This window comes from Pongo abelii, chromosome 5, assembly GCF_028885655.2.
Source record: "Pongo abelii isolate AG06213 chromosome 5, NHGRI_mPonAbe1-v2.0_pri, whole genome shotgun sequence".
NCBI classification, from domain to species: Eukaryota; Metazoa; Chordata; class Mammalia; order Primates; family Hominidae; genus Pongo; species Pongo abelii.
Window position 1 is genome coordinate 70,683,499 of NC_071990.2, and position 17,244 is coordinate 70,700,742.

At 38.6% G+C, this 17,244-nt stretch overlaps 1 protein-coding gene across 1 annotated transcript in view; it reads left to right on the top strand.

The window, feature by feature from the left end:
• The window catches only part of COL19A1 (collagen type XIX alpha 1 chain), a 339,117-nt gene that overhangs the window by 241,534 nt on the left and 80,339 nt on the right, over window positions 1-17,244 (top strand). Inside the window, exon 16 of the mRNA XM_054557680.2 lies at window positions 9,958-10,020. Within this exon, the coding sequence (XP_054413655.2) occupies window positions 9,958-10,020 (63 nt within the window). The remainder of the gene's footprint in view (window positions 1-9,957; window positions 10,021-17,244) is intronic.

Here is a 17,244-nt window from a genome sequence, read left to right on the forward strand (position 1 = left end):
CACATGCTCTTGGCCTCTATTTAACTTGGCAGTGTATAAACTAGTGCCACCAGCCTGGTTATCTTAAGTCCCAGCAGTGTGCCTTGAAACTTGCATTTTCTTAACTCAGGAAGAGTTGTCATTCTACCAACACTTTTAAAGAGAATGAATGTTATCACCTAATTACAGTAAATGGAAACTCAAAGCATTCATAGGTGCAGGCTGCCTGTGGGGTCCATGTAAGCCAACTTTCCTCCAGATTTTGGTGGCATATTGAAAAATTCCTGAGGTCAAACAAGGGGATGGAGGCACAGTTGTTCCTGAGGTATGGTTTTTCTTGGTGGTGATCTTTTGAGGACACCACTGGATACAAATAATTTGTTTCACACATTCCCCTCCTTGCTAGTTTTCATGCCCCTGTGGCTTTTATCACCTTGTACTGGGTCATTGATGTAGCATCTGTGGGTGGCAAGGCACTCTAAAGATTCCTGCTGCTCCTTATATTGCAGGACACTGACAAACAATATTTTTCCTTTTTCAGGACATACTGGGGAGAGATGAGTATGAAACATCTTATGGATGGATAAGCAGAATGGCAGCGTTAGGGGAGGAATCTCTTTTTTTCTAACTATCATGCCATGGAAATCAGTCAAAATGTCTCACTCTATCAATAAGGCAGTGGGCTTTACACCAATTAGGTTGATATCTGGGGAAATAAGTACCTTTAAAGATTTTTTTTCTGCCTTAGAAAACAAAGTGTTAAAAAACCTACAAGCTTCTTAGCATAATTTAGAAAATCTGCTTTTATGAAATGGGTTAATTATACCCATTGAATGCGTTCACTGTCACAGTCTCATCCTCCCACTTCGGTTCCAAAATGACAAGTGAAACCAGGGACTGTGCAATTTTGGAAAACAATCAGATCACATATTGAGTATTTTGCTTATTCATACAACCATAAACGGCCTATGCTTGAGTTCCCTCAATTACACAGCTCAGTATGCAGGCCAGAAGCAGACAAGCCCAGCTCAAGTGAGCACTTTCCTGGAATACACAGGGGAACGAGTTTGAAAAATGTCCAAAGTGGCAGATGTGAAAAATTCTCATTCAAGATCCAGAGCTGCCTTTGCTGCAATCCTTCACCTGTTAATCGCACTGCCTCTGAACTTGTGAACCAGGGATGCTAGCGATATCTTAGACTGAGACACTTAGGAGCTATAGATCTTTCAAGGTATGGTGCCAGTATATGCCAAGGTGGGGGAAAAGCTAGTGAGACAAGACAAGATCATGGATCACAGCACTGCTCAGAATTTTCAGACATTCACCAAGAATAAGCGTGTTGCTGCCAGCTTCCAACTAAACTGTTATTATCTTTTGTAGGGGAAATTCCCAAAAGATGTCCTTGATAAATGCTTAAACCATTGTACTGTATCATTTAAATTCTTCAGACTCCTGCAATGCTAATACACAATCTCTCCTCCACAACAGAATTCAATGGCACTATTGTAGTCTTAAGTGAAGGATATTTCATTTTCCCTGAGACAACTTTCCCAACTGTTATCCACTGCAATTTCATGCTCATTGGAGTTTGTGTGCACCAAAATCATCCCCAAGCAATATACTCTCTTGATTAGCTAATATTTTATTCCACCTCCTTTGACTATATTTATTTTTTCTTTTCTTCCACCATCTTATAAGTGCGAAGGCTCCTTGCCCTTCATTTGGCATTATTGAAACCTCAAAAGTTATTTAAGATGCTGGTTGAGATTGCTGACTTCCCTTCCTTTTCCATCTCAGCCTAACTCTGATCTTTCTTTCTCCTGCTCTCTTTCTAGTAGAAGCCCTCCATGATTTTGAACTTCCCTGTATCTCTGTGTTGTTCCTCTCTCTTATACCTTACCCTCCTCCCATTCTGGTCACTTTCCTCTTGACTATTCTTGTCATCCAAGTCTTTCTTTCTTTTTTTTATTTTTATTTTTATTTTTTGGAGACGGAGTCTTTCTCTGTCGCTCAGGCTGGAGTGCAGTGGCGTGATCTCGGCTAACTGCAACCTCCGCCTTCTGGGTTCAAGCAATTCTCCTGCTTCGGCTTCCCAAGTAGCTGGGACTACAGGTGCATGCTACCATGCCCTGCTAATTTTTTGTATTTTAGTAGAGACGGAGTTTCACCATGTTGCCCAAGCTGATCTCGAACTCCTGAGCTCAAGCAATCTGCCCGTCTCAGCCTCCCAAAGTGCTAGCATTGCGGGTGTTAGCCACTGTGCCCAGCTCTTTCAAAAGGCATGTCTACACCAAGTCTCAGACCATTCTTTGCTTGGCCCTTAGTGATTATATACCTCATTAATCCTGTGATCTTTCACCACACAATGCCCTGCTCGATTGTTTAAAAACCAACTTTAAGATGATTGGTATTTTATTTTCCCATCATCCTTCTCACTGTGAGGTGGTTTAAGGGAAAGAGTTAAAAGATCAAGGCTGTGGGGTCAGACAGACCTGAGTTGAAACCTAGCTCTTGTCTACTATTTATATGACCTTGAGTCAGATATTTAGTCTTTTGTTATGTGTAAAATAAGGAAACACCACCTCACTGGATTGCTGTAAGAGCTAAATGCAATAATGCATGTACCTCACACAATTGTCACTTTCAAAGGGTAACTATTGTTATTTATTAATATTTTTGTTATCATTATCCTCATTTAATCATTATTTGCCATCTTCTCATTATTTTTGTCTTTCTTTCCCAGGATTTAGGAACTACCATTTCCAAAGCAAAAGGGTTGATATTTTTTCTCTTTTATTATCACCTGCATGTAAATTTTTCTTCTATCTGCTTGGATCCCCTCCTTCCTATTTTCCTCTGTTAAAGTCTTTATAGAGAAACTTCATCCATCTAAGAATGTTGGCCTAAATATATGCATATACATATTCATCATCTGGAAAAACTCATTAGATTCCATTTTCAATGTGAACAAACACACTTGAAAACATCTCTTTTAAATTGAGAGCATTTAAGTTTCATAACTGTATTCTTTTGTATTGACCAATGAATGAAACAGGTCCATCAGATTAACACTGAAACACGAATTTTCCCTGAGCTTATTTCCATTTGAGTCCCCACCACTTACAATCCAAGTTAACCTGAAGACTTGGCTCACAAGTCATTTCTCAAAGCCTCTTTCCAGAAAGTGAAAGCCCTCAGCCTAACGGTGGTGGAGGCAGAGATGCAGTCTGTAGAGTCCTCGGCCACCCTTTCCTCCTTGGTGCTGTCTTCTCCTGTCCTTAGCCCCCAAGGGCCATCCCTTTATTCTTCTCCTTTCCTGTCCTACCCGCCTTGCTCTTGGGAAATACGTAATGAACAATTCACATGAATCTATTAGAATGGAATGATTTTGGACTTGGTTCTACCATTCATGTGGTTTGGGGAAAAATCTCTTGGTTTTCCCATCTGTTAAATGGAAAATATAATAGTACCCACTTCAGTTGGTTATTATAAGAATCAAATAAAATAACGCATTTTACAGTCACATTACCCTACTACCCAAGAAAATATAAGTGAAAATACCTTTAGAATTATCCAGAGCTGTGAAAACATGAACCTTTAGTATTATATCTCCCAGGAACATTTGCATTTGATCTGGCAGTAAAACCTAACACCAAAAAAATAAGACTTTCATTAGGACATTTTGGGCATAACCTGGAGAGTAGGCAAGATATTTGAAGGAAAAAGACCTCCTCCCAGGAACCTTTAAATTTCACCTATATGTGGCCCATGTTCCCTAGGGTGACCCATTTAATCCCAAGTATGAGAGCTTGAGGTCTCTGTACTGAAATGTAAAAATAATATAAATACTCACTGAATTTGCTCTTGGCTTTAGGAATCACATTTTATAGTTCAAGAGTTTCTAGCAGTTGTTGTTTTTTTTGTTTTTTGGTGTTTTGTTGGGTTTTTTTTGGTGGGGAGAAGGTGTTGGTATCCCTTTAGTCACTAAAAATTCGCAACAGAAGTATTCTCAGAAAAAAAAATCCATTACAATTATACCTGCTTAATTTATGTAATTAAACCCCAAGAGACACTGAAAAAAAATTTCATTTTGAGTAAATATTAAGAAGAGAAAAGGATGTGTGACTTTTTTAAAAAAAGAAATTGAGTCCCCAAATATTTTCTATCTAAAGAACATTATTGATTTTTTTTCCCCAGAATTACTTTACAACTTACATGTTGTAGTCCAAAAATCCATCCATGAGCTCTTTTCTACTTAACTGGAGCTCACTATAGCTATGCTTTCAATTAACTAGCCACATTCTTAGGTTAATCTAAATCTGTTGGTCTTGTCTTTTATAAATTTGGAAGAAGCAAGCCCTTTGCTCTATTTGATACCATTTCTAATTAAAACCAAAACCAACAAGCAAAAAATTGGCTTTCTCCACAGACTTTTTCTTATAAAAGCAATGATTCTACCGAATTCAACAAACATTTGGTGCTGGTGATGGGAGAGAGATACCGCAGACTGTAGTGTGCTGAGTTTAAAAGGATCAAAACTCCTTGCCCTCACAAAGTTTTTGTTGCAACTGGGAATACAAACATGTACATAAGCCACTATACTCAATGTAAATGTGCTTTACTAAGTTATGTATAATGTGTTATAGATGGAAACATAAATGAGAGAAAAACTCATTTGACATTACCTTTTCCAACCATTATTATTTTTTCATCTCGCCATTCCTATGTCTGAATTTAGGCTTCGTAATGACTGGTTTTTTTTTCTTGAATACAAAGGGAAAAATAATTACTGATCTCTACTTTTTTACAAGCCATTAGAACACTGGAAAGATTTCTTGAAAATTAGTCCAAAGGACTTTCCAACAAGCATTCTATCTGTTCTTACAGAAAAGCGATTTTTTAGCACTTTTGAAGAGAGTTGGTTAGTACAACTTCCTTCACAGAGGTTTTTGGTATTTCAAAGATTGTTCTTGAATTTAATTGAAAACCCACAGGGCCAAAAGCAGTTGTGTGTAACCTGAAAATATATATTTTTGAATCCAGAAAATAAGCTTCCAATAGGAGATTGAAGAGCTATGGTGCATAAGTGGCATCTGGATGGCTCAAGGAGACTCAGTCAACAGAGATGAAGAGGTACAGGGTACTTTTAGAGAAAAGGGAGAAAGGAAAATAGTTCAAGATTGAGGATCAGAGAGTGAGCAGGGGAGCCACAGAGATCCTGATTCACAATGTGCAGAGTGTGCTAAAGCTGGATCAGAAGGCTCAAGCTCTGACTTGCACAGACAGCTTATTGCAAAGAACAGTGAGGGGAAAAAAGGCAAAAATATTGCTCTTTAAGCTAAGTATACTGGGTGAATTGGCTAAAAAGTGAAAATACAGCTAAGACTAGGACTAAGGACTATGGTTTTTAACAGAGAACTCTTCCCAACTTTTAAACTTTGGGAATGTGCAGCCAAAACTGAAATCCACTAAGGGAATGATAATGCAAATAGCTCATCATTTTTACACTACGTGTCTGACAAGTCCGGTGGCAGACATCATGGTATTTCTGTTTTCCACCTCCAGCAATATTTAAGCCAAAAACTATTTAAAAGCTGCTAGAACTATTGCTGAGAGTATATACTTCCCAAATTGAATATAGCTTTAATTCACTTTATCACACCTGCTGTAGTTCTTTGCAGTAAGAAATGACATCAGGATCTCCATCCACACCAGGTTTATAGGCCTCTCAGATAATTATGAATCAGTACAGTTAGGTTCAGAACAGTTGTTTCTCCCTGGAGTTCATTAGCATTTTTTAGCTGCTCTGTAATTTTATACTCACCACATTAATCCAGATGTCCTATATCTCCCAATCCCATACAAAAAGAGTAAAGCAAATCTCCATAAAAATAGACATTGTATAGCCATGACTTGTGTGCAACCACATTGTGGGTCGCTGTTATAAGCAAGATTGTGGGACATTTTTCCTTTCCATAAACCTTTAACCACTTTTCCTAGTAGAGCTCCTAAGAGCATAAGCCAAGGCTGACATGCCCTCTGCAGTTGGCCTCTCTTCACCACTGGGCCTGGGTCATCTAAGTGTCTTTTGATGGGTCTTTGTAAATGCAAACTTCAGAGAAAGGGTTCTGTCAACTGCCCTAGAGCATCTACACCATCATGTGATGCTGAGAGATCTGTCACTTACCACAAGTCTTTAACTTCTTTCTCGGAGTTGATTGATAATCTGCAGGATAGACAACTCTTGCGAAACTTGGAAACAACTCCTTGGATCTTCTCCAGCCACATTTCATACCAGAATAGAAGATAGAAAAATAGCACATCTCTTGGGATGTGGCTGGTAGGATAGCCACCAATTCCGAAACCCCAAGGTTGTGTTCCAACTGTAAACAGAGTTGCTTTTGCAATTTAAATGCTTATAGCTTATTTATGACCACTATCTTTGACAGCATTGGAGCAACCAAGTGAGACACTGCCTCACTGACTATAGTCAGAGTAGAGGGGGACTTCCAGAAGACTCTAATTGGCATCTCTTTCCAGTCTCTGAAGGGTTCCTTCAGACCGCTAGGAGAGTTTGTATAAAGTATTGCCTGCAGGGTAGACGGTTGGCTGTAAATTTCTGTCACATTAAACTTGGAATTTGTGGTACCCAAACTATCCCAATGACTAAAAAAGTGAGAAAGAAAATGTCATTATAAATGCTTATGATGAGATTAAGTGGTAGAACCTAAAACTTCAAATCAAACCCATTTCGAGTACTACTTTGAAGATAAGACATTTTGTGACAAAAACAGAACATATGAAAACGTAGAAGTAATTTTTATGGGTTTATTAATCTTGTGGATATTTGAATAATAACGTTCAACCTTTTCTGTAGCCTCATTGCTCTTGGCATTGTTTTTAGTGAGTTGTGCCCTTGCCTTTGTTTTTAGAGGAAGCAGCTGCACTGAGTCATGCATATTCTCCCACCCCACCCCCAGTGGTAAGCTCAGCAGCAGCCAGATCAGGATCCTGCATGAGAAGTATACACTTTGCTTATGAAATACAGCTATCCTCTGTGTGCATATGACCAGTCTGTAAAGGATCATATCCCATATCACCCAATTTTTTACAAATCATTATCGTTCTATTGTTTTTACTGTTCTCATTTACACTGCTACCTGTGTTATTCCGTGCAAACCCTACAACACATTTGCTTTCCTGCTTCTTTTCCTTACTGCCTCCCAGAACCCTTTGGGAGGCTTCACACTTCTTGCATCTCAGACCACCTGCTCTCCCAACCTCTACAAACAAAGATAGGATACATTTTAATACGGTCACAGACTAGGAGAAATGTTTTGTAATATTCAGGGATAATCTCCCTAACATGGGTTAAGAGACTGTATGAACATAGATGGGAGATACAAGGAGTAGATAAAGGGGCCTCTCTCAACTACACGATATGGCTACAGCTAAAGGTAATGTGTTCACTTTCTTGCCTCCTGCACCAAGCACTGTGAAGTACCTGGCAGAGGTGCTATGTACAAGTTTTGTTGATTTTTTTCAATTTCAGTAAAGTAAATAGAACATAGAAGAGTGATCACCCAGTATTCTCTAGGGTACACACATCATCATGATAAGAAAATTACTGCAAAAGTGATTTTTGGCCGTTTGCCTTTAAGTTAAGATAGTAGAGTAGACGAGAGCTGGCTTTGGGCCCAATGCTGATGTTAAGTATTAGCCCTGCCACTTACCAGCGGTGTGACCTTGGAGCAGTTAAACATTTCCAACCCTCATTTTCTTTATCTTTGAATCAGAGAGAATGATGGGACATTCCTCATGTGTCGTTGTAAGGACTAAATTAGTTAACTCCTGCTGTAATGCCTAGCACATAATAAGCACTATATAAATGTTTGCTATCGGCCGGGCCCGCTGGCTCACGCCTGTAATACCAGCACTTTGGGAGGCCAAGGCAGGTGGATCACTTGAGGTCAGGAGTTCAAGACCAGCCTGGCCAACGTGGCGAAACCCTACCTCTACTAAAAGTACAAAAATTAGCCAGGCATGGTAGCACATGCCTGTAGTCCCAGCTACTCAGGAGACTAAGGCACAAGAATCCGTTGAATCTGGGAGGCACAGGTGGCAGTGAGCTGAGATCGTGCCACTGCACTCCAGCCTGGCTGACAGAGTGAGACTCTGTCTCAAAAAACAACAACAAAAAAAGTTCGCTATTATTATTTGAGTGATTCTGCTACTCTATTTGGGAGACTGTATTATTAATTTTTATGCTATATTTGAGCGTCCTAATAATTAAGACTCTCTCTTTTAAGTAGATTGAATATGTATGAAGTTAAATTTACCTACTCCATCACTGTTCTTTGATCTAATCAGCCTTGTCATCAACACACACTCACTGAATGCCTATTATACATATACCCCTAAGCCACCTGTTAATGCTACTACATATGGTGTCTGAAATTCCTCCTTGCCTCATTATATATTTGCAGAAGGATCAATATGTATGGAACCTCATGTCTCCTGACTTTCAAGAATAAGATCTTAACTTGCATGTTCTTGGCTAGATACTTTGTGTAACAACCCCCCCCCCACTCAATGATTGCTTTCTTTCTTTACTTCTTCTAACTGACCTAGAATTCTTTACACAATGCTGGCTGCTGAAAAGTTGCATGAAAAATATATAATGCCATAAGAATTCTCTTCTTACAATAGCTCCGTTATTGTTTCAGCAAGGTAACAGCATCGTTTGTCTTTCCAATCTTAGGCAACACCATTACTTGTGAGGCCCATTATTTTCTCAAGAATTATACCAACCTGCTTCTAAGTATCCATCACCTCATTCTTGTGACCTTTATGTTTAGTGGCACAATGCAAAGGTTTTATATTAGAAGAGATCTTCAGTCACAAGCTGCTCATAAGAAATACCTGGTGTAAATGTTAACCAACATTAATCTTTTCTGTATACCTAAGGTGTTACCTGTATCAGTGAGTGCAGCTAACGATTGGTTCTTAAAATTTTTCTCCACTTTTCAAAGCTTTCATTCCCTTTGAAAAATATTAATCTTTGTATAATGGTGCTGTTTGATTTTGGCTAATTATCTTCCTTCTGTGTCTTATCTTCTAAGGTAACATGTTAAGAACTTGGTCTCTATAATATTTTCTGTCCTCCTAGCTTTTGAGTTCTGGTCTGGATGAAATATACAATCTCTTTTCTGAGATAGTTGAACCTATTTGACTTGAATTACTTAATCTAAAATAATGCTAATCTTTGTGTTTTTTTATGGCCCTCACCCCGAAATGTAATCCCTGAAAAACCGGGAAGTCTTCTTTCCTTTCTTCCTAGAAGCTTTAGGGACAGCCAAATGTATTTGCTTCTTTCCTATCCACTCCAAGCACAGCATAGTGCTTACTGAATTATTTCCAGGTCAACTGAAAACTATCAATATTTAAATTTCTTAAGCCTGAGATTTTATAGCACACATCTTTTTTCTGGCCCAAAAGTCCATGTGCATCCCATTTTCATACAACTAATTCAAAAAAGTAAAGCAATAGAAAAACATTTTTTCCCATATTTGCTAAGTTAATAACATGTGGGAACACACAGTTCTATAGTACATTGATCAAAATCCCGTGAGAACTGCCAAAAATAAACTGAAGAGCTATACCCTCTTCTCTGGGAGGGTCTTATGGGTATAATTCCTTGTAATAAAGAATATGCTAATGGCTGACCTTCTGGTAAAATGTTACATGCTCCCACTTAGGACCTCTTTTTGGATTCATGCAGGATTTAACCTAGAAATATCTTAGGAGCCTGATGATAAGTTAATGCCCGTGTATTTCTCTATTAATCAGAATATTTGACTAAACAGACACTTCCTTTTTCTTCACTATATGATTTCAAGAGTTCTTAGATATGTTATTTAAATATTCGTTGTTTTGGTAAATGTGTATATATTTATCTTTGATTTGTTTATAATACAGGGACCTCCTGGAATACAAGGAATACACCAAACTCTTGGTGGATATTATAACAAAGATAACAAGGTATGGCTTCTTTTTTCCCATAATTTATAATACATAGAAATTTTATGTGATTGTATTTTTGAAAAAAAAACTTATTAATTCCTAACTTCTCAGACTTTTATACATGATCGCATGTATTTAAACATCTTTCCATACTGAAAGCTATGTTTTCAAAAACAAAAATAAAAAAGTATTTTGCTCAGTATCTTACAAATCTAGGGTTTTATCCTAATAAGTTTTTTAAAAATTTTGTTCAGTTTGTTAATGCAAAACATTGTGTTCCACCATCAATAATATCATAGATCTAGCCTCTCTGAGGGCAGAAAGAAATTATTTGATACTTCGAAGCTCTGGGTAGCACAACAGGTGATAGACTTCTTATCAAAACCAATAGGTGCTGCACCAAAATCTCAAGCAAATATTTGCATACTACATTTCAAGAATGAGAGTCCCCACCTTTCACGGGGAATTACATTTAATTTCCCCACGGTTTTTTTAAATCACATTTGGGATAGGTGGAATGCTGACGTGGAAGTATCCAAATGACAAAAGCAAGGGAGTTTTGTTCCAGATTCTACAAGGAGCATAATAGAGTGGCAGCCAAGAGAAGATCTAGGTGAGATCATTGATTGATTCATCATTCAATGACAAATATTTGGGGTCTGATCACTTTGTGTGAGGCATTCTGTCCACTGATTAGGATACCTTGTGTACATAACGGTTCATCATTGATTTCTTGCACCACAGAAGGAATTGGAGACACTTCCCTTTATGTCTTTCTTTTCCATGTTCTTACTTTCCCTTCCTGTAATTTTTTCTGACAGTTGTTACTCCTCTTTGTTTAGAAATCCCAAAGAGAAGTGTCAAAAAAATTTGTTAAATGACTAGCTAATTATAAAATCCCAGTTTCTCGTTCTTCGGAACAAGGTCAACATAAAGACTTAGATAATTTATGCTTGACAAATTTAAAATCAAATATGGAAAGTTTTTTATACTTTATAAATTTGATAGTGATGCTATTTTAAATTCTCTCCTTTATTTAGGTTTTCCAGGGAGTATTATGTTAGGAAGAATGTTTGGAATATATTTCATGTTTCTTTATTAAACACTTCTTTAATAGAACTGTACTAACTTTTTCAAAATATTAAGCATAAGTGAAATGTTAGCACAAGTGAATATAGCACAAGTGAAAAAAAGAATGCTGAAGCATGTTTAAATTTAATCAATTTAATGATGCCTGTAATGACATCTGCTGTTATAAAATAGGATTTATCATAAATGCTTCAAAATAATGAGAATAAGTTGGCTCTGATGTCACAGTGTCAGCTACAAAAACTTAAAGAACACACTATATTACTATCGCCCTTGGTATAAAATATACCGAGTTGCTACTTAGCTACTTAAGTATTTGCTATCCCTTGCAAAACTTTTAAAGCTCGCATCTTTACAGGTCTCCCAACACTACTTCTCTATACAGTTTCTCTTGCTGATGAGTCAGTTTTCCCTTAAATGAAGATATATGGAGCATTTATATTTTAGAGTCTAAAGTTGAGAATGTAAATTTTTAAACTTTAAGGTTATATTTCAAAAAAAAATGGGCGCTGACCAGAGCAGCTGAGTGGAAAATCTTGCTAGTAACAAACCAGTACTTTGAACTTAATTATTAACTCACCTAAAAGAACCCCAGTTATTCTTCTTGCCATTACAGAATAGAGGCTCACAGGTATTTAGTCCACATGTTCTCTAAATGTGACTTTAAAGCTGGAATACCACTGGATAAAGAGAAAGGAGTATAGCTGTTATCCCAAATGATGCACTATAACCATTTAGCATTAGAGGCTTTAGATCCATCTGTGAATTAAGAGACAATAACTTACTAAACACTTTATTCTGTTTCCTTTGGGAGTAGTTAGAGCCCTTGCACCAAGGCCCCACCAGGAAGGATGGAGGTGGTGGGACCCACCTTCCCAGCACCCACACTGCCCCATGCTTCTGTATTGTAACCACCTCCTCGTCACCCTCAGCTTCATAAAGGAAAAGCCAAATGTGCTATGATGAGCACGATGCATGTTTTCCATTGGCATTGTCTCCACCACCTACCCCTGTCTGTTTTTGGACACCGAGGTTGTTTCATTTTGCAATTTGTAGTGTGCCGGATGGTCTGACTGTAGCAAATAAGCACAGAGAAGTGGGGCCTGAGTGAAACCTTCCTAGAGCTTAAATAATGGACCATGTATTGAGACATAGCAAGTGACACTCCAAGGTTAAAATAATCTTCCCTTTTAAATTGGCATTGATTTATGTGATGTCTGCACTGGAGCCCTGGACCTCAGCTCTTCAACTCACAGTGGCTTCAACAGTCACACAGCCCAGATTCTGCTGAAGCAACTACCTATGGAAGAATGAGTAACAGACTACTCATAAACTGCCCCTCCTCATTCCAAACTCAGAGAGCCCATGGTTCATTTTCCAGTCGCAGTATCCTCACTTGCCCTCTGACCCCCATATAGGAACCGATCTTTTCCTCTGCTATTTTCCTTATGTCATCTGGAGGGAGAAGCTCCGGTATAAGAAACCCTCTCTCCTCACGGCACAAATCAAAAAAGGGATGGAGAAGAAAAAAAAAGCAAATGAGGAAGAAAAAAGCAAATGAGAAATAGAGAGACAGCCTAAGGAGTGAGGTTAGGAAGACGGATATGAGTGTGTTTATGTGGATTTTTGCATGCCCACTTATGGATGCGAAGAATAAAAGGTAGATTTCTCTCTCTATCACAAAAATAATGTGCAAAACAGCTGCTCCCATTCTGCAAGATTGTTTGCAAAGAAGCAACAATGCTGAGCATATTCTTCCCCTCAAGGAAAATCTGCTCATGATCCAGTAAACTGCACTTCATTGTTTCCAGCTCTGGGGGTTTTAATAAAAATTTGGTAGGCTCTGTCAGCTACTGAAGCCATCAGACCCACAGTTCCTTACTACACTTTAGATGGAGAAAAAAAAAATACGTTTTATCTGTGGAGGCCAAGTACTGGTGGATTTTACATTTGATGTTGTTTTTAAAGCTCCATATTGAAAATGCAGAGTTGTGTTATCTTACATCACCACACTCGGTCTCAGCTGTTGGAGATTTATGCTGTGCGACCCAGCAACCAATTCTTGTATTCATTTCTCCAAATTGTTGATCCAAAAAAAAAAAAAACCAATTTGCTAGCAAAATAATCTATTTTTCTTTTCACATATTAAATCATAACTTCACTTTAATATCCACAGACTAGAAAGGACAGAAAGCCTTTATCCAAAATCCAATATTCAAGGCCTTTCCAAGCAGTGAGTTAAACCCAACGATGGCATATAGAGTGTAGGCTCCCTTGGAGACACTGCAGGCAACCTTTCTGGGCCCAGAAGATTGAGAAATAAAGTTTAGGTTCTAACTTCATCGCTCTCCTTCTCTGTGCCCCAAAGTTTAGGTTCTAACTTCATCGCTCTCCTTCTCTGTGCCCCAGGCTCCACTGGCTTTGAGGAACATTGTGGACTTAGGCACAGACATATGGACTTTCAGATGTTGGTTTGATTACAGACAGCCCCCCAACTCACCTGAGTCTTCGCTTCCTTTCATGACCCTCCACACTTGCGGCTGGTGAAATGGTTTTTTGCAGATAAGTAAGAGGTTCGGCTTTGAGCCAGCCTTAGGCCTTATTTTCAAGTGAGCACAGCTTTCCTAGCCCACATATTACGTTTTAACTTGCTAGGGCTGCCACAACAAAATATCACAAACTGAGTGGCCTAAACAACAGAAATATGTCATCTCACAGTTCTGGAGGCTGGAAGTCAAGATGAAAGTGTTGTCAGGGCCACGTTATCTCCAAAGGCACTAGGGAGGAATGTCTTCCAGGTCTCTCTCCTAGCCTCTGGTGGTTCCTTAGCCATCTTCACTTCAAACTATAGCAATAGTGATCTGAATGGGTACCTCCGTATATTTTGTTGTCTAAATATTTCTGTACCTTTTAGGTTTTCTATCAGCACATGTATTTTTAATCAGAAAAATAACCTTAATGGAAAAACCACATGATTAGAATTACTGGCTCATTTGCCCAACAGATATTTATTGAATGCCGGGGGAGGCATTCATGAATGGCATTTCATAGTAGTTGAGACCTGATTAATGACTAGTTTCCGGACAGACAAAAAGGTGAGGACAAAGAGTGGTGATCTGGAGGCTGAGATGGGAATGACCTTGGTCAGTTTAGGGAGCTGAAAGAAGACCATGACAGCTGAAACTTCTGAGGAAGAAGAGTGGCCAACATGATGCTGGAGAGGGAAATGAGTTCAGGTCATGCAGAGATTTGATGGTGATGTTAAAGTTTTGAGAAACAGAGGCCAGAATGTCTTTTGAAGGTATTTCTCTGATCTTATGTAGAGAATATGTGTGTCAGGAAAGCAAGAGTGGATTATAAAAGGCCAGTTAGAGACTCACTGCAATCCTGGCAAGACATGATGGCAGGCTGCCTGGGTATAGGCAGGTTGACTCTGTCTCTTAAGAGAAGAGAAAATATTTGGGGAGACAGAGTCAACCAAACTGGATGACTGATCATGTACGAGGAATAAGGATGAGGATGATTATATTAGTCTGTTTTCATGCTGCTGATAAAGACATACCCTAGACTGGGCAATTTACAAAAGGAAAAGGTTTCATGGATTCACAGTTCCATGTAGCTGGGGAGGCCTCATAATCATGGTGGAAGGTGAAAGTCACGTCTAACATGGTGGCAGACATCAGAAGAGTTTGTGCAGGGAAACTTCCCTTTATAAAAGCATCAGATCTCATGAGACTTATTCACTATCATGAGAATAACACAGGAAAGACCCACACCCATGATTCAATTACTTCCCACTGGGTCCCTCCCACAACACGTGGGAATTGTGGGAGCTACAATTCTAGATGATATTTGGGTGGGGACACAGCTGAACCAAGTGATATTGAGAATGACACTCAGAGAGGAAGAGTTCAGGTTTTCTTTCTTTCCTTAATTGTTTTCAATTGTAGAATGGAATTCCTGCTCAATTTAACAAGAAAAACTGCAGAGATACATTAGAAAAAACTGATTCTTTTTCTCCCGCTTCTGTACTAAACAATGTTAGCAGCGTGATGTAACTCTATTTTGTTCTCTCATATATGTGTATTTGTTGCATTTTTTGTTTCAGTTTTAAACTTGTTGACTATGAATTGCTTCTAGAATTTACAAGTACATACATCAAGTAGAAAATTAGATATATGGGTCTAAAATTCATAAAGGAAGTATATGCGGGGAATATAAATTAGGTATATGTGTCTAAAACTCAGAAGGGAAGTATATGCTGGGTTTATAAATTTGGCTGTGTAAATATTACCTAAGCCACAAAGGTAAATAAGAGTGCTGGGGAGAAAGTGTTGAGTCACAAAGAAGAAAGTCCTGAGGAAATCCAACCTTTAACAGATGAGGGAAGAAGTCGCAGAGATAGGAAGAAAACAGGAGAGTAAGCTATCATACAAGCCAAGAGAGTGACCAGTGTAGCAAGAAGGTCAATTACTGAAGAGTCCATTAAAGTAAGCAGCAAAGATATTATTATTTCCATTAGAGGGCCACGTCAGTGGACTGATTGGGGCCAGTGTCAAATACATATGTGTTTAGGAGTAAACAGGAGTTAAATCAGTGGTGTCAAATAAAAAATTGCACCTGACAAAGTTAAACAGGCAAGGAAGACATTATTCAAGGCTATTGCAATAGGAGAGAGAGGGCAGACTTAGTCTGAGCTCAATTTCACTGAAACAAAGTTCAGGAGAGTTTTTAAGTTTTGACGTAAGAAAGAGAACACACTTCCTTGTGTTTGCTAGTTGGCTTTACCCAAAGGAAGAGTAAACTTTCTCATATCTTTGTGACAGGAAGAAGGTTTACAACTTGGCACAAGGCTGAAGTTAGGCTCCTACCCTCCCACAGAGCCTGGAAGATAGTGGCACTATCTTCTCCATGATTACATTTTAAAGGGATGGCTCCCAGGTCCTTGAGAAAGACGTTCCAGATTGTAAAACTAACAGGAGGCTTTTAGAAAGATTTACATCTCAAAGGGATAGTGAAAGAACTTACAAATACAGATTTTCTAAAGCCATTGGTTTAGAAAAAGAGAGGTCAGGGTATGGAATTAGGAACAAGCCTGTCCAAAGTTGATTCTAGCTGAGGGAAACATTAAGGCTGTCTTGGTCAGTGGATGCAAAAAGCACTAACTACCCTTTTGAGAAAATTGTCCAGAAATGGGAGGAAAGAGAGTAACTTAAGGGAAATGTGTGCTGGGGAACTGTATGCTCTTTGTGTGTTAAGTTTAAAGAAGGTAGAATAGGTAGGTAGTCAGAGAGAGAGAGAAGTGTTAAAGAAATTGGCCAATTTTAGCTACATTTTACTTAACTTTACCAAATTGGCCAATTTCACCTGATAGCAATAGGTAACATTAATAAGGAAAATCTCCTAAGAAGGCAGAGGGCATGGGAATCAGAGGATTTATAGAGGAAACAGCCATGATAAGAGATGAGACGGCTCATTAACTAACCCCAGGTGTGCATGCACATGGGTTGGTACATTCATTGGCAGGAATTAGAAGTGGTGACTGAGGCCTGGTGCAGTGGCTCATGCCTGCAATCCCAGCTTTTAAGGAGGCAGAGGCAGGAGGATAGCTTGAGCCCAGGAGTTCAAGACCTGCCTGGGCAATATAGTGAGACACCATTCTCCACAAAAAGGAAAAAAATAAAATAAAAAAAGTGGTGCCTGAGAACTTGTATTTTTTTCAGTGTAGTTACAGGCAAGGTCACTTGCCCAAGGACTGTAGAGTCTAATGTAGTGGTCTGAGAACAATAAAGAAGACTTGAGAGTAGGGAGAGCAGATCAGAGATGCTCAGATACATGGAGAGGCCAGTTGAAGTGGCCAGATATGGATTTGGAGTAGTGAGTATTTATCCCCAGAGGTGTGATGTTTCTCCAGAAGCAATCTCCTTAAGAAGTCACAAAGAAGATGCATGGGGTGTCCAAAGCTGGAATTATTTAGAAAAATATTTAACAGAAATATTTAACAACAGGCGAGAGAGACAAAGATGTCTGCACAAATGACCTAGTATCCATAAAAAGCGGTTACAGAACTATTATCTGACTGCTTATACTGTTACAGATTGAATGTGTTAAAAATTAGTGGATTTTTCTTTTGTATTTTAAATTGTTTTTCAC